General features: G+C 29.1%; 1 protein-coding gene across 1 annotated transcript; it reads left to right on the top strand.

Moving 5' to 3' along the window:
• Window positions 1-17,655: 17,655 nt before the first annotated feature.
• LOC139854760 (transcription repressor OFP6-like) lies at window positions 17,656-18,210 on the top strand. Its single transcript, XM_071844044.1, has one exon. The coding sequence runs from the start codon at window positions 17,656-17,658 to the stop codon at window positions 18,208-18,210; it is 555 nt and encodes a 184-aa protein (XP_071700145.1).
• Window positions 18,211-19,461: the final 1,251 nt, after the last annotated feature.

Raw genomic sequence — 19,461 nt, 5'->3', positions numbered from 1 at the left:
GTTTAAAAATATATAATATATTTGTTTTAGTAATTAAACTTGCTATTTTAAAACTGTTTATATATAGAAAGGGGAATATATTAAAAATAAATGATTTCGAACTTAATTAGTAAACGTCTGTAACACTCGGTTGACATTTTGTTAGCGTTCATATAGATTTAACATGAGTTTATGAAAATCTAAAATAAAAGTTGAACTGTAAATCAATTACGAAGATTTTAGATTTGATAAAAATATTTTTACCTTTCTAGATTAAATTTTAGTACTCCGTACATATCATTTGGAACAGAAAATAAATAATTAACAAATCTTTTTGATCAGGTTTCAAACAGGTAATGACCAGAATAAATAAATGGACTTAAATTAAAAATTTGGAATTTTTAGGAACACTTTTATATATTAACTGTTTAGCAATGTACACGATACCCCTTTCAAAAGTAAACTGTAGGCTGACTCTTCCCACTCCACACGTTTTTTTATGGAATTGTTTATGTTACTGTTGCCTTGTGACTTTTTACATTATTAATCTATCTCTTTTACATATACATAACAATACATATACATATAGATATTTAGGGATAACCCACCCACACTAAACTTGTGTTCTTCTTCCTCTTTCAACCGACACCATGACAACCACCCTATTTCTCGCCACCAATCCCGGCGGCCATCACCCTGCAACCATAACACCATACACCGCCATCTCTCTCTCTATATATATATATATCCATATCTCTCCTATTCTTGTTTCTTGGTGAAATCACAACAAGACCCTCGATCCCTATTAATTCATGTCTTCTATTTCAATTACAAACTCATTTCCACTATCTTGAACCCATCATGGAACGCCACAACACCACGACCATCTTTCCTCTTTGTTTTTGTAGACTGAAACCATATCACCACCATCGAAGACCCATATTACCTACTACTGCTGCTACGAATGTGTTTCATAAAAAAAAAAAGAAATGTTGCAACTGCTACTCATTCCTGTCTTTTGGTATAACCATAACACAACACCACTTCAACCTCCTTAAAACTGCTACAGTTGCTATTTAATGATAAAAGAATAACGACGAATATGATGATTGATATCGATGACGACAGTGGCGAAGAGAAGATCTGATGAAGATGATGCCCGTTCGAGAAAACGAAGATGATGAAAGTTGTTTGCGTGACATGTGATGACGTTGTATGATGATGATGGTAACGGTTTGATGATATGCGTGACATTATGATAACGTTATGATGTGATGATGTTGATATACGTTGATGATGATGCACGATTATGATATTGATGTTGATAATGAAGAGTAATAAAGATGATGATGATGAAGATTAAATAATACGGAGGATGTGAATGACGATGATGATGAAGTTTTAGAAGAAGATGATAACTGCTCGTATATAATAAGTATATAAATACGTATATTATAACAAGAATACACGAGTGCTTCAGTGGTTTGGGCGTATGGTTGTCAAACAAGAGGTCCTGTGTTCAATCCTGGTCTGCTGCATTTTTTTTTCCTAATTAACTAAACAGACTCAAGTCAAGGCCATTGGACTTGATTAAGTATTAGTCGGGCCGATACTTAAGCTTCCAGTTGGGCCGAATACAAATTGCAATTGAGCAGAGGGGTAATGATTCTGTTGGGCCGAGATCCATGCTAGTCTGATTGGGATTGATCTTATAAACGAGTTAAAATAATTAATTTGAGTATTGAATCAATAAAAACAAAATTGGAAGAGTGGTTTGGTGTGTGTCGTATTAAAGAGAGGTCGCGAGTTCGAGCCCGGGCAAAAGCAGTTTATGCTTTTTGGAAGCCTATTAAACCTTTTAAGGTAGTCATATTATTATTATTATTATTATTATTATTATTATTATTATTATTATTATTATTATTATTATTATTATTATTATTATTATTATTATTATTATTATTATTATTATTATTATTATTATTATTATTATTATTATTATTATTATGATCATTGTTATTATCATTAAAACTAAGATGATTAAAATTATGAATATTAAGTTATGATTATTAGAATAAAAATTATAAATACAAATATTATTACAAGAGCGATTAAAGTTAAATTATGATTTAAAGGATTAATGATATGAATTTAGAATGAAATAATATGGCTATAACTATTATAATTAAAATGATGATATAATAATGTTATTAAGATATTAGGACAATTATAGTTAAAGACACGATCATTAAAATACTAAGTATAAATATGTGTAACTCCTTATTATTATTTTTATCATTATTACTAAAACTATTATTATTATTACTAGAATTATCATTATTTTTGTCATTATTATTTTTATTATCATTATTATTATTGTTTATTATTATTTTTTTTAGAAAATTTTAGTTATTATTATTATCATCATTATTATTATTATTTTTAACACTAATATTATTATTTTTAACATTATTATTATTACAATAAAATTAGTTATTAGAAAACTTATATAAAACGTAGGTAAAAGTATATACATATAAATATATAAACAATTGAAATAATTTATATATAACTTGTTTGATTATGATTATATGTGTTAATATATATAAATGATATAGGTTCGTGAATCCGAGGCCAACCCTGTATTGTTCAGTTGTTAAATGTCATCATATGTATTTTTACTACAAAATACATTAGGTGAGTTTCATTTGCTCCCTTTTTAAATGATTTTGCAATATATATTTTTGGGACTGAGAATACATGCGCTGCTTTTATAAATGCTTTACGAAATAGACACAAGTGATTGAAACTACATTCTATGGTTGGATTATCGAACCGAATATGCCCCTTTTTAGCTTGGTAGCCTAAGAATTGGTGTTTATTATAATTGCCACCAATTGACGCGAATCCTAAAGATAGATCTATTTGGCCCAACAAGCCTCATCCGAGTTACGGATGCTTTAGTACTTCAATTTATCATGTCCGATGAGAGTTCCGGAATGATGGGGATATTCTATATGCATCCTGTTAAGGTCGGTTACCAGGTGTTCAACATATGAATGAATTTTTATTCGCGAGTTACGCGTGACAATATATGAAATCCCGTGGTCTATTAAAATGATGAAAATGAATGATTGTGATAAACTAATGAACTCACCAACCTTTTGATTGACACTTGAAAGAATGTTTATTCTCAGGTATGAAAGAAATCTTCCGCTGTGCATTTGCCCATTCTAGAGATATTACTTGGAGTCATTCATGACATATTTCAAAAGACATTGCATTCGAGTCGTTGAGTTCATCAAGATTATTTTTAAGTCAATTATAGTTGGATATATTATGAAATGGTATGCATTCCGTCAACTTTCAATGTAATGAAAGTTTGTCTTTTAAAAACGAATGCAATGTTTGTAAAATGTATCATATAGAGGTCAAGTACCTCGCGATGTAACCAAATGTAATGTATTCGTCCAGATGGATTAGGACGGGTTACTACAATTGAAGGGCCTCGATAACATATATAGAACATTCCAAGCCAAAATTGAAGTAAATCGTGATGTTGTCTACCAAATCTACATTCTCCATATACATATATACCAACTGAAGTCTTAAATATTAACAACCAAATACAACTACAATTTCAATAAATAAATTTGAGGATATAAAAATGTATCATTGTAATGTACTAATAATATCATACCATATACCTACAAAAGATAACATAAGGAAAAAAAAACATTAACCCAAAGTACAAAATGAACGCATGTAATTATGATTTCATGACATTAGTTGTGCTACCAACTTGAGAATGTATATATAGCTAGATTTTGAGGTCATACGATGGTGATACTAATGTGCGTTAAGAATAAATTTTATTGTAATTGTAATTATTCATATTCTTAAACATAATATTTTCACATTTCTTTCATAATTGTAGTAATATTATCATATTAAATACTTATAACTCATTATATTTCTTATTCCTGATTAAAAGTAGTTATTCATATTCTGAACTACTAACTTTTCACATTCCTTTCATAATTGTTATAATTACTATCACAATTATTACTTAGAACTTTGTATGTTTCTCATATACTCGATGAAATAGTTGTTATTTAGCTACCGTTAATTATTTTTAAGTAATAATACTTTATTATATGAGGTAAATTATATTAAATAATTTTTAAATAATACGATAACTCAAGTTCTTTTTAAATTATTATCTATAATTTACAGAGTAATACATCGATAAATCGTACATGAAGTATATCACATTTATTTATTTATTTATTTGTTTCTAATCATAGTGGGTAAATTACTATATTATAATGTAATACATGAGGTAAATCACACATATTATTAATCATCATATTTATTTATGCATCTATAATATATAACTCAAATAAAATAAAGTTTTTTTAGTATAATAATTAAATTTAATACATGTGATAAATCATATCTATCTATAACTAAATCTTGACTCCTAATGCCATAAATTAGGTTTTTAAATTCATCCTTTTACTTAAGTTTTTAACCCACGATTAAGTATTAACCACATGGTAAATGTTTACTTTTAAATATAAGTCTACAATTATATAAATGAAAGAATAGCCATAAATTTACTTTAGTACATTTAAAACTTAATAAAGAGCATGAGAAAAATAAAAGTTTATCAGCAGTTATCGTTTGATTACTCTTCCCACATTTAAACAACTTTAGTTTAACTAATGAACATATGAAAGAACTCTACATATATATATATATAAGTAATTTAATAATTCAATTTTATTAAAAAATAATAACATTGTAGATATAATTAAAGTGATAACTATCAAAATTTATTAAGTAATGTCCGATATAGTTATGTACAACCTTCGATTGCTTCTTCAATATAGATTTCTTATACTCTGATATAGATGATATATGGTAATGGTAATATATGGTATGATATTTGTATTGGGAATCTGGGATCACAGTAGAATAGGTTTGTATCATTATTTTATTTATCATTTATCAAATATCAAATATAGTCGTAATAAGTGAATGTAAAATTAGGATACATCATGAATACCTATAAACTCACTTTAATACATTTGAATTGTAATTAAGAACATGAGGCAAAATGGAAGTTTATTAGCCCGTAACATTTTTAGTCTACTCACATTCAAGCACCTTTATTTTAATTAATGTAAGTATATGAAAGAACTCTACAAACATATTATAAATAATTCACTTTCTCATCATAAACTATATTATAAATCTAAAGTGATAACTATAAATGTATGATATTTGTATTGATCGGAGAGAATGTAAGTGTTTTATTATTATATTTATAATATAATTTACTCATGTTAATGTTATTTGATAATCAATTAAAATGTATTACTTTTTATATGCATTCCATCATGTTTGTCATATGGGTGAACTACTTTAACGAGATTCTCTTTTTATATTAACCAATTTTATTACATATTTTTTACGGTGTTATAATTAATCTCCGAATGTTCGTGTTTATATATTGAATTATTTTTTTTGATATTATTTATGTAGTTGGCTATTGGTACAGGGAAGAGAGAAGAAAGACTGTGACAAAATTCAATAACAAAATATAAAGATAATAGTTCTTATGGAATCCCATCTTCACATATTATGAAATCCTACTACAAATATTATGTAAGTTTTAAGGTGTTTCCTTTCGTATATTACGAAGTACTTTATGCTTTTGAGGAACGATAATTGTAAATGTAATCATTAGTATGGCGGGATTCATTAGTGTTTTTAATCTATTTGTAGTTATTGTATTTGTAATGTTTGTTTTGTATTAAATTATGAATGTTCACAGTAAAAAAAATTTAATTTGATAATGGTTCTACTAAATTATCTAATACTAGGGATGGCAAAAAAGCCCGAACCTGATGGGGAAAACCGAAACTCGACATAATTGGGCTGGGTTTGGTCCGGGTCTACGGGTCTCGGGCCGGGTATGGGATTTATTTTCAAAAAATATTCGGGTTCGGGTTTCGGGTCTGGGTTTAAATAAAGACCCGTCTACCCGGCCCGTTTACCCGGCCCGTATACCCGCATAATAATAATAACAATAATAATTAAAACTGAATAATAACAAAAATTAAATTAAAAAATATGTTGATTACAAGGTCAATATGAATTTATATATTTATTTATCATCTATCAACTTCACATTTTCATCTGCATTCAAATCAAGAATCTGATTTATAAAAATATTTAAAAATTGATAGTGATAATAATTGGAAATAGGAAATAATATATACTGTACAAATATACACATCTAAATAAAGCATATAATTTTCAGAGTTATAGATTGTATATGCTTTTGGTAATGTATTTATTTGCTAAAAAAAAGAAAAAAAAGAAGTAAACGGGTACCCGTTTACCCACAGGTAAACCCGTTTACCCGCTAGTTAGTAAACTCGTTTACCCGTCGGGTATTTAGTCCTGGTTTGGGACTAGTTTTCCTTATCGGGTCCGGGTCCGGGATTACTCAAACCCGGCTCGATGCCATCCCTATCTAATACACCACTTTTCAAGTTCTTGATATTTATTATGATTAACCAATGTAGTTAATTAAAAGAAATTAGTATTTATAGTAATTAATTCATCTAATAAATGTTGGTAACAATATATAATATATATAATAATAATAAAATACATTGTACTTGAGTTTCATGTTGTACGTTAACCTTCTGAGTTCAAATCATGCATAATGTTAATTACAAATTGATTAATGATGAAAAAATTGAATGTAAACAATTACGCAAGAAACTCATGTAGTCGTGCCATTTTTATAAGTTATGAATTGATGCTGATTGTATTTTTATTTATTTACTTAATGATTGATGCTTTAGTGGTAAAATTGTCAACATATTAATCACATGATGGATCCTTGATTTTGTGTGTGATTATTTAGGCTTACCAATAGATTTTACAGGAATATGCAATGACCTAATTGTGGGCTTACAAATTGCTTATCAATCATGTGACGACCGAAAATTTCCGACCAAATTTAAAACTTTATCTTTATATGATTTGGGCAAGATAAGCAAAGTCTGTAATATTGATTCTCAAAATTTTCGAACTAATGTTATATATTCAGTTAACCTCTGACTATTGACCGACGATTCACGAACATCTATTTGTAAATATATATATATATATATATATATATATATATATATATATATATATATATATATATATATATATATATATATATATATATATATATATATATATATATATATATATACAATAAGTTAGAATATTAATTATTAAAATTAATTATAAATAACTTGCAATGTGTATTTAAAAACTGATTTATGTATATTAAATAAAGATATATACATATATATAATTTCAAGTTATTTAGTAAACGATAGTAACATTCGTTTATTGTTTCGATTGATATTTAGATAAGTTAACTAAAACGTTTAAGATAAACAAGTAAAACACTAATTTGCTACAGTACAGTACCCGAAAAGCTACAGTGTTTTCGAAAACCACTATTTGCTACAGTAAAAATCATTTTGCTACAGTAAAACACTATTTCAAAATGAAAATATATATATATTTTACGAAGTGATAAAATATAATATTAACTTCGTCATAAAATGTTTTGATATTATTATTTATATTTTAATTGATAACGAGATGTTGATTAAAGGAAGCAAATGACCAAAACACTCAAATGATTAAGTTATACTTCGGATAATATAGTTTATCATTAATTAAGTCTAATTATTGATAAATGTACACGTCGCGAAACGTAAAGTACAAGTTTTCTAAGTGTACGAAAGGACGTTCGAAAAACCGGAACCGGGACATAAGTCGAACGTAAACGTACAAGACATCGGAACCAAAATTATAAGTTAATTAGGCACGAGAATATAATATAATATTTAATTAATTAATATAAATTATATAAATTATATATATATATATTATAAAAATATGTCGACAAACAAGAAAACAAAACGAAGTGGGTGCGTACCAGCTGGCCATGCGATCGCATGCAAAATAGGCATGGAGCCCATGCGATCGCATGGGGTTCAGTTCCAGGCCACATCTATAAAGCTCGCAGTTTTTGCTCCGAATTCATTCACTTCTCTCAATCTATATCGATATCTCTCTATATTTATATTATTATTATTATTATTATTATTATTATTATTATTATTATTATTATTATTATTATTATTATTATTATTATTATTATTATTATTATTATTATTAAGATTAATATTATTATTAATCTTATTATTATTAGTAGTATTAGTATTATTATTATTTATACATAAAATACTACGACGAGGTTCTGCTCGCATGTTTTCAAAATGGGTTTTGCGAGCGGGATAGAGCTAAGGAAATTATGGGTATGGTTCGAGGGTATTGGTCGTGAGTCAAACTAGTGTTTATCATCTCCGTTGCGTCTACGTACTTTCCTACAATATTGAATCCCAATATTGATACGTGAGCATTCATATCTTATCTTTTATATATTAATAGTGTATCCATGTCTAGTGCTCGAGTATATATGTTTATGCATGCTTGTATGCTTTAATTTTGTCGTTAAACAGTTTATGATGAATCACGAATTTGATACATATGCTACTGATATAAAGTATATGATATGCATGTTTTTGGAAAGATGGCGAAAAATTATTAACTTTTCATTTAGAAATAGCGTGATTTCGATGAACGGATTAAAAGATATGGTCAACTGAATTATGTTTGACGTTAATTGAAATTGTGTTTGAAACTGTAAATTAATATTTAAACAACTTGTCTATGAGATTGATAAATTGGATTTTTAGATATTACTAATCGAGTAAATGAATTTCTATATAAGGCACGTCTCGCTTTGTTGAACAATTGTCAAAGTTGACCGTCTTATCATGTTTTAAAGCTTTATAAACACTATAGTCTGATTTTACAAGTATTGTAAAACTATGTGAAATAATAAAATATTTTCGATTGCCATGATAATTCAAATATAATATAGCTCCTGAAATAAATAATATTTTGAGTTTGATAAACTATAAATTCGTTCAATTATCAAGACTTATACTATGATAATAAACATGTATAGATTTAAAGATCATATTGGGTCAGGTTGACTTTTGAGATGACTTTTGTTAACTTTTGCATGTCGGTCTCGAGCATTAGGATTGTGATACACTATGACCTGACCTAACTTGTTAGACATGTATTGACCAACATATTTTCTCTAGGTTGAGATCTACGGTTATTTTGCATTTCGAGTTTCGGTCATATTTCGGTGAATGACCTTATGTGCTGCTAAGGTGAGTTTATAGATCCCCTTTTAATTGCTTTTGCAATATATATTTTTAGGCTGAGAATACATGCACTTTATTTTAAACGCAATGGACACAAGTACATACTAAATTCTACACTGAGTTCGAACCGAAAATCCCTTAACTTTGGTAACTAGTAACTGCCGGTTATAAGAACTGGTGGGTGCGAGTAGTTGTATATGGATCCATAGGGCTTGACATCCCCGTTTGTTCCAGGTATAGAAACTCTAACCTGAACTATAAAACAGACGTATGCTATTTGAGTTTAGTACACGTTGGATTGCGTGTATTGTACATGTTGGTTACATGTATGTTAAAACATGAGTACTTATTATAGACGTTAAAGTTTAGTTACCAGGGTGCTCAATTTCGTAGAATATTTTGATAAACGTTTCTGGATGAAACAACTGAAATCTTGTGATCCACCTTTATATACAGATTATGCGCAACATTAAAACTAAGAACTCACCAACCTTTGTGTTGACACTTTTAAGCATGTTTATTCTCAGGTTCCTAGAAGTCTTTCGCTGTTTGCTTATATGTGATACAAGCTATGTGCATGGAGTCATACATGCTTTATTCGAGAAAATGTTGCATTCACAAAATCATCACCATGTATCTTATTTTGACTGCATTATCAACGGATGTAGTATTGTAAACTATTAATTACGGTGATTGTCCATATGTAGAAATCATCAAACATCAAAAACCTTGGAATTTGATATTCAATTATGATGTGCCTTTTCAAAAGAATGCAATGTTTACAAAACGTATCATGTAGAGGTCAGTACCTCACTGTGAAATCGATGAATGATGTATTCGTCCAAAGGGATTTGGACGGATCATCACAAATCATATCCAAGGATACTGTGTTAAATGCAACTTTAAAATGATGGAAGAAGTTCATCGGCATATTTACAACATATACCTCATCGAGAATCTTAGTCAACTCGATTATGCAACCAATCGAAACATGAATATCAAAAGTACTGAAACGTGGACAATCCGTGCAACGCACGGGCCATGCTCACTAGTATCATATAATAATGTAATAATGAGATAATCACATTCTTGTGCTTAATAATTTTTTCTTTTACTTTTTTTTTACCTTTTTTTTTTACCATAATTTAATGTATAGAGGTAAATCATATTGATAATTCTTGAACTCAATTTTTACATAGATAGATAGATAGATAAATATTACCTCTTAGCACAATCACATATGGTCTGAAATAATTATTTTTCAGATCGTTTAACTTGATATATTTCAAGAAATTATTTAATGTTACTCCATAACTTTACAAGGAAAAATTCAAGTTTTAACAGTAACTAATTTCTATATAATTCTCCTTGCTTTGATGAATGTATTTTGAATATAATTCTCCTTTTTCCCTAAAAAACATAACTATGTTATAAAATATCTAGATTGTGTTATAAAATATCTAGATTGGATGTTAATTTTATTATTATTATATTTCTTGCATAGTAATATTTTATACTATAAATAGACATGTATGGTAACCATTTAAGGTGTACCATTTCTCTTGAAATATAAATATCAATATTTCTTCTCTCTTTCTTCTCTCTTTTTCTCTCCTTGTTCTTATAACCATTAAAGGTAGTTATAAGCCTACTGAATTATAACACGTTATCAGCACGAAGTGCTCCATATAATCAAGGTTTATCTAAGCAAGCACAAGTCACTAATCAAGGTAAGAAATTCTTTAACGATATCTTCTATTATTTATTAGTAAGGTCAATGGCGGAGCTAGTAGGGGGACTTTGGGGTGCCCAGCCTCCGCTAATCGTGTTAAGAATATAGAGTACTAATTATGTATATGGCGAAAAAATATTTGAAGTCCGGTCCTAGGAATTGCAGGTGGGGTTTGGTAAAAGATTTAATAGACACGATGAGTTTTTATTATCTTTTTGTTAAAATCCCTTAACTAGTGTATTCCACACTCTTTTACTCCCTCAAATTTTATAATATAAAAATTAAACCCCAAATGTTAATGTATACATAAGTACTCCGTTTTTGTTATAAATGAAACAGAAAACTAAATGTCAATATATCACATATTTCAACCTCATATACTTTTATGTTGTTTACACTAAAAATCTAAGAGTCAATTTTTATCACTATGTCTCACATGTAAGTTTACACTAAAAATAATTTCTCAATTTTCGCTTTTCAATTATGATACTTTTTATGTTGTTCGATATAATTTTATATTTCTATTTAAAAGTAAATGAAGCCTCCCTTAACGGAAATTCCTGGCTCCGCCTCTGAGTAAGGTAAATATTATTATCATCATAAGTAAAATTATATTTCTGCAATCTAACTTTTACTAACTTCACTAACATTTATATTTATGTTATTTAAGTTATATATATGGTCGGTTATACCACCTGAATTATAATTCCATAATCTAACTTTTACTAACTTCACTAACATTTATATTTATGTTATTTAAGTTATATATATGGTCGGTTATACCACCTGAATTATATTTTCTGTAATCTAACTCTTATTAACTTCACTAACATTTATATTTATGTTAATAAGACCTCATGATTGTACGCAACACGTCATTTGACAACACGGTACTTTATGTACGCAACACGTCATTTGACAACACGGTACCATGGGTCAAGATTAATTCCGATCAATACGAATACGATGGGGTCTTTATATGTTATCTAACATTTATGATTACTTATGCAATTAATCATTATTTATTTCATGCATACTAATGTTTATTCTTAAATTTATAATCTTAAAAGTTAAAATAAAATAAAAAGGTAGTTTGTATTTTTATTAAAAGTAAATCTTAAAAGTTAAAATAAGAAAAAGTAGTTTGTACTTTTATTAAAAGTAAATCTTAAAAGTTAAAATACAAAAAGTAGTTTGTATTTTTATTAAAAGTAAATCTTAAAAGTTAAAAAAAAGAGATACAAAACACACATACACAAAATGCTATTTTTCTTTCTCATTTTCAAGTAATCAAAATACTTGAAATCTATAATTGGGTTCGGTTTTGGTGGAAATAAGGAAGAAGAAAAGATCCGTTAAGTAGAAGGTATAGATCGAAGCAAGGTTGGAACTTTGGGTGTCTACCGTTTAGAGGAACTCTTCTTTGAGTTTTCAAATTGGATTTTCAAAAGGCTACAAAGGTTGTATTCTAATCTTCTCTCGTTCGATTTCGTTAATTTGTTTTGTTTACTAAAGTTTTGTACAATGATCCGTGGAAGAGTATGATTTTATAAAGTTTTAAAAAATGCTTCCGCTCGCTTTGAATTAGTATCATACTCCAATAGGTATTTGGTTCACTATCTAAACAAATTTGATTTACATAATCCATTTTCTTAAAAGAATTCACACTATTTATTTTATGATGAGAGATTATATGTGTTAATTAAGATGAAAGAGAAGTATAAAGAAAAGAAACACTGCATATATACTTATAAACAAACCAAATAAAAAGGGTACACAAACAAAGCATAGTAATGTAAAACTATTTTCTAATGCCTAATTGTCTAATAATAAAAAGGACACTAACTTGTCTAATAAAAGGGACTCTGATTTGGCGGTACAGAGCCAAACCTTCTAACCTTGAAGATAATGTTCAAATCTTAGAAATGAGACGAAGATTGTTTCAAAGAATGAGACAAAGATTGCTCGGTGTAATTGTCTTTCAAAAATAGAAAAAATAAGTAAGGAAATGAAAATGGAAATAAATTATTTATGTGTATACAAAGAGCCATAAGCATTATATTAGACTGTTTCTAACCGTGACGGTGACATCAAAGGCAAGTGATGTACTTTTTGGTGATGTGGCAAGGTCAAGAGACGAAGTTAAATAAATGGGGAGTTAAAAAAAAATAGTCAAATTGTTTCAACGAACAAGGGTTCAATTGGATGTCTCTTAAAAAAAAAAAAAATCCAAATTTCCAGTTATTTGATTTAAAAAAAAAAAATCCACGGGTACGGGTGATGGATCCAATGGATCCGCATCCACGACCCGCGGGTGCTATCCCTAATTGTGACAAGTACGAATCAACTAAAAGTCTAAAAGATAAATGCTCTTATAGGGATCAAATGTTCACGATAATTGCCTAAGCTAGATATGAAACAAATAGTTCATCAAAAAAAAAAAAAAATATGCATCTAAAGCTTCTACTGAAAATTAATGTGCAAGGTACAACATATAATTATATGGTCAAATTCATTTGAGCCTTCGGAGTCACAAGTATATGATGTATATATATTATTCAATTAACAAAATAGTAAATCGAAATTAATTCATATGAATAGTAAAACGAAATTAATTAATTTACTATTCACATAAAAAACGCATATTATAAAAGCGCATATGATGAAAACCGCATATGATGAAAAGCGCAGCGTATATGATAAAAAGCGAATATGATGAAAAGCACATCGCATATGATGAAAAGCGCATATGATTAAAAGCGCATATGGTAAAAAACACAGCGCATATGATTAAAAGCGCATATGGTGAAAAACACAGCGCATATGATTAAAAGCGTATATGGTGAAAAGGATATATGATGAAAAAAACACATATGGTGATTTATAAAAAAAAAAAAAAAAAAAAACACATATGGTGATTAATGGAAAACACATATGGTGATTAATGAAAAGTATATTGTGAAAAAGAATCACAAATATTTCTTGAAAGAATTCAAGGTAAGATATATGAACCAATTCATCCATCATGTGAACCATTTTGATATTTCATGGTTCTAATAGACGCATCTAGCGGATGGTCTCATATTTGTATGTTATCAAGCCGTAATATGGCATTTGCAAAGTTTCTTGCACAAATTATTAAATTGAGAACACATTATTCTGATTACACCATTAAAAGGATGAGACTTGATAATGCTGGTGAGTTAACATCTCAAGCATTTAATGATCATTATATATCTACAGGGATTGTTGTTGAACATCCAGTTGCTCATGTGCATACACAAAATTGGTTTAGCTAAATCAATAGATAAACGCTTGCAGCTAATAACTAGACAATTGATAATGAGTACAAAACTATCAATATTTATATGTGGACATGTAAATTTACATGCTGCGACATTAATTCGCATTATACCATGTGGAAGTCATAAATATTTTCACTTACTACTTGATTTTGGCCAAGAACCAAATATTTTCCACCGTAGAACATTGGTTGTACAGTGTATGTTCCAATTGTATCACCACAACACAATAAAATATTTTTTTCAAAGAAAGATGGTAATATATTTTGGATATAAAACATCTTCAATCATAAGATATACTGAACCCATGATGGGTGATGTTTTTACAGCACGTTTTGCTGATTGTCATTTTAATAAAACATTGTTCCCTAGATTAGGGGGTGAAGTAAAAAAAAAATAATAAAATGATGCTTCATGATGTGAACATCAATTAAGGTATATTGAACTCGCACAAAAGAATGTGAAACGAAAGTTCAAAAAATAATGCATATGCAAGAACTTGCAAATTAATTACTTTATGCATTTACAGATAAAAAAAAGGTGACTAAATCATATATACCAGCGATAAATGCTTCAGCTCGAACTGAAATTCCAAAAGCTGGCAATAATGTCACTGTTGAGTCTTTGCCACGCATCAAACGTGGAAGATCAATTGGTTCCGAAGATAAAAATCCTCGAAAAAGAAAATCAGCTGATAATGAGGTAAAAGAAAGTGTTCAAGAAGAACCACAAATCAATATTCCTTCTGCAGAGGATATTGATAAATGTAAATACTAAAATTGCGATAAATTATGCAATATTATGGAACCGAAATGAAATTAAAATCTCTATGAGATATTTTCATATAATGTTACAATGACATCATGAATAAAGATGATGATCTGGAACTAAAATCTGTCATTGAATATACAAAATGGACATGATTGAGCTCAATGGAAAGGAACAATACGAGCTGAATTAGAATTGCTCGATAAAAGAAAAGTTTTCGGATCAATCGTTATCACTTTTAAAGATGTGAAACGTATGGGATACAAATGAATTTTTATCCGAAAAGAAATGTGCAAATGAAGTTACAAGGAAAACTAGACTTGTAACTCAATATTTCCCACAAAGACCATAAATGAATTAGGAGGAAAACTTATCCTCCTGTAATGGATACAATTACTTATTAGATACTTAATCAACCTGGTAGTTATTTAAATGCATCTCATGAATGTTGTTACTACTTATCTGTATGGATCACTTAATAATGATATATATGAATATACCTAAAGAGTTAAGGTATCATAAGCATCTAATGTAAAACCCAAGGGAATATATTCCATTAAATCACAAAGATTTTTAAATGGGTTTATACAAACGGGACGTATGTGGTATAACCGATTAGATGACTACTTGATAAAAAAAGGGTATAAATATAAACTTATTTTGCACGTATGTTTTATAAAAACAATGTTCGGATATGAGATCGTAGTTGTTTATGTCAATGTTCTTAACATCATATGAACAAATAAAGAGATCTATGAAATCATTCAACTTCTAAAGAATTATTTTGAAATGAAAGATCTTGAAAAAACCAAGTATTACCTTGGATTGCAAATTGAGCATATGCCTAATGATTTACTTGTACATCAAACAACTTATACCGAAAAGATTTTAAAACATTTTTTTTTAAAGACAAACTCATTGTTGTTAGATCACTCAATATTGACACTGATCTATTTCATCCCTGCGAAGATCATGAAAATCTTAACAGATCGGAAGTTCCATATTTTAGTGCAATTGAGGTTCTTATGTATCTTATAGATTGTACAAGACCTGACATTTCTCTTGCAGTTAATTTGTTGGCAAGATTCAGCTCAAATGACAATGGAGCGGGATCAAACACATATTTTGATACCCTTGAGAAACTGCTGATTTAAAATTATTTTATTCAAACGTTTCAAAACAAGATTTGGTTGATTATGTATATACAGGTCATTCATCAAATACTCATAAAGATAAATCTCAAACTCGATATGTATTCCTAAATGGAGGTACCACAAAATCATGGCGTTCTTAAAACACACACTTGTTGCAACATCATCAAATCATGACGAAGTGATTGCATTATATGAAACTACTCGAAAATGTGTTTGGTTGAGATCAATGACACAAATCATTATTGATTCTTGTGGACTAGAACGCTATAAAAGACTAACAACTATCTTCACCAACAACTATATATGAAGATAATGCAGCTTGCATAATACAAATGAAAGAAGAGTATCAAAAGTGACTGAACAAAATATAAATACTGACGAGGCGCCAAAGCCATAGACGGTCTTAACGGTCATAAGTTTGATGGAAAAGAATGGTATATTGGTAAGGCTCAGAAAAGACTACAAGGGAATAGGAATTGAAACAAGGGTTTGAGCAAACCATGAAGGAGACTGTAGACAAATCACAGGGGCTAAACTTGTACATAAAAGATTTAGATGATACAGTTTCAAATGAAAACCTCAGATTCTTCTCATATACTCAAGATCTCGTAAAAGACAACCAGATTAAAATGAGATACGTTCAATCAACAACTCTGCTGATCTTTATACCAAAGCACTGCCAACTGCTATTTTCAGAACACACGTTCATAATATTGGCATGAGGCATGTTCAGAAGATGTAACAACTCAGGCGTTGCCTACTTGAGGGGGGGTCAACTCTATGCTGCACTCTTTTTCCCTTAGCTAAAGTTTTATCCCAATGAGTTTTCTTTAGCAAGGTTTTTAACGAGGCAGTACTAGTTATTCTCTAATAAAATTGTCATCCAAGGGGGAGTGTTATAAAATATCTAGATTGTGTTATAAAATATCTAGATTGGATGTTAATTTTATTATTATTATATTTCTTGCATAGTAATATTTTATACTATAAATAGACATGTATGGTAACCATTTAAGGTGTACCATTTCTCTTGAAATATAAATATCAATATTTCTTCTCTCTTTCTTCTCTCTTTTTCTCTCCTTGTTCTTATAACCATTAAAGGTAGTTATAAGCCTACTGAATTATAACAAACTAAAGTTTATTTTTCTTTTTATAGGAAAATTGTTTCAATTATTCAATCCTTTGATTGGACTGTCACCAAAATCGTAACCCAAGGTACCGTAACATTATCACGTACTTATTACCAACAAAAATAAAATCTACAGTATCTATTTTTTCATATAAATAGACTCACCTTCATAGTATCAAATGAGTCAACTGTAACAACTCCTCTCTTCTTGATTCTTAAAAAAAAAAAAAAAAAAAAAAACATACACACACACACTATGCCAACAATCAACAAAAAAATGTTACTCAACACCACCGCCGTCACTGTCGGCTGCGGCTCCGGCTGCCGGAAAATTAAACTCTCCAAAATCTTCCACCCTAAACCAAACAAATACAAGAAAAATCAATCCCATTACTACCCTGACACCCACCGTCACCACCACCAGTCCTCCGCTGCCACGTCATGGAACACCAGTACCGCTTCCACCGCCACTTCATTTTCATCAAACACTTCAGATTCTCCGGCGGATGATGAGTCTGATCAAGTTAGAAGTTTAAGAGCTGTTCAAGGGTTTGGCCGGATCGGCGGTAATAGTCTTGCCGTTGAAAAAGATTCCGATGACCCTTATGTTGATTTCCGGGAGTCAATGTTGCAAATGATTATGGAGAAAGAGATTTACGGTAGAGATGATTTAAGAGAGCTTTTAAACTGTTTTTTGCAGCTTAATTCTCCTTATTATCATGGTATTATTATTAGGGCTTTCACTGAGATTTGGAATAATGTTTTGTCTTTTAAACTCATGCATGTTGATCATCAGTCCATGTGTACGTAAGTTTATAATTTGTATAGATAACATATAACTTTATATTATAAAAAGTTATATTTTATCATATATTGGTACTAGGGTTTATTAGTAAAATTGTTTTGTATTGAACAAAAATACAAAATCAAGGTAAGATATAGTTTAGTTCAATCTAAATGATGTTATTAGCACTTTAAAAATGTTGGTATATATATGTATTTTCAAGTGCTAATAACATAATTATTATATTGTAATGGTTTTAATTTGTAGCAAGTAGTAATGTGTAAGTGATATTTTATTTTTTTAAAGAGCAAAAATTAAATTAAAAAAAATAAAAAAACTGAAGATCATTGAAGTACAAATTGTAATCAGTGTGCTTGGCAAGATCCATCGATCTACTTCATACTAACAATTGATCATGATCCTAATCAACATTGCACTAATGTTACAACAAAGGTATGTCCATACAAGCGCATGTCATTGACACAAAAATAACCATACTCGCGTCTACGTACTCAACAAAACTAGAACTCCATCAAAAAGTAATTCCTCTAACTGCATTTGATGGCGATGAAGATGTGACTGGACCGGAGAAACACGAGCTAAATAGTCTATCGTGTAATTGTAGAAACAAATCAATAGAAACGCCCGATCCACATGACTCAGTCAAACTGTCGATCAAACATACACAAATGAAAATCCTAAATCAACTTTGAAAGAAGAAGACTGTCAACGACTGCCACCACAAACCACAACCTAAACATAACTTATAAACATAACTTAGAAAATCACCCAAAATTGCACCAATCCATTCATTCAAAAAACCACAACCACTTCATTTTTTATCAAAAAAACATAAATTAATGATCCATAGATCAATTACTTACTGTAGTGTAATATACAAGGCCTCCGCTATAATATTTTAATAAATTTGAACATTATTAAACTACTATTAGTTATGTATGTAATACAATTACTTAAGGTGCGTTTGTTTACCTTTTCACTAAATGGTTCAAAGCTGAATATTGAACCATTCCGCATTCAACGCGTTTATTTCTGACATCTGAATGACATATGATGTTGAACGGTTCAACATTTAGTGTTCAACCATTCAGAGTTGAAACACTCTCTTAATCATTAAGCACATAAATCATCTGTAATATCCTTCTAAAATCATATCTTGAATACTTAACAAACAAGTATATAGAATTTTTTTATTCGTGTAATTATGAGGAAATTTTACCCATTTTATGTCGTTCATTCAAAATGATAATCAAACAG

Source organism: Rutidosis leptorrhynchoides, chromosome 6 (genome assembly GCF_046630445.1).
Source record: "Rutidosis leptorrhynchoides isolate AG116_Rl617_1_P2 chromosome 6, CSIRO_AGI_Rlap_v1, whole genome shotgun sequence".
Taxonomy (NCBI): domain Eukaryota; kingdom Viridiplantae; phylum Streptophyta; class Magnoliopsida; order Asterales; family Asteraceae; genus Rutidosis; species Rutidosis leptorrhynchoides.
Note: the sequence above shows the minus strand (reverse complement) of the source record. Positions and strands in the feature narration are given on the sequence as shown.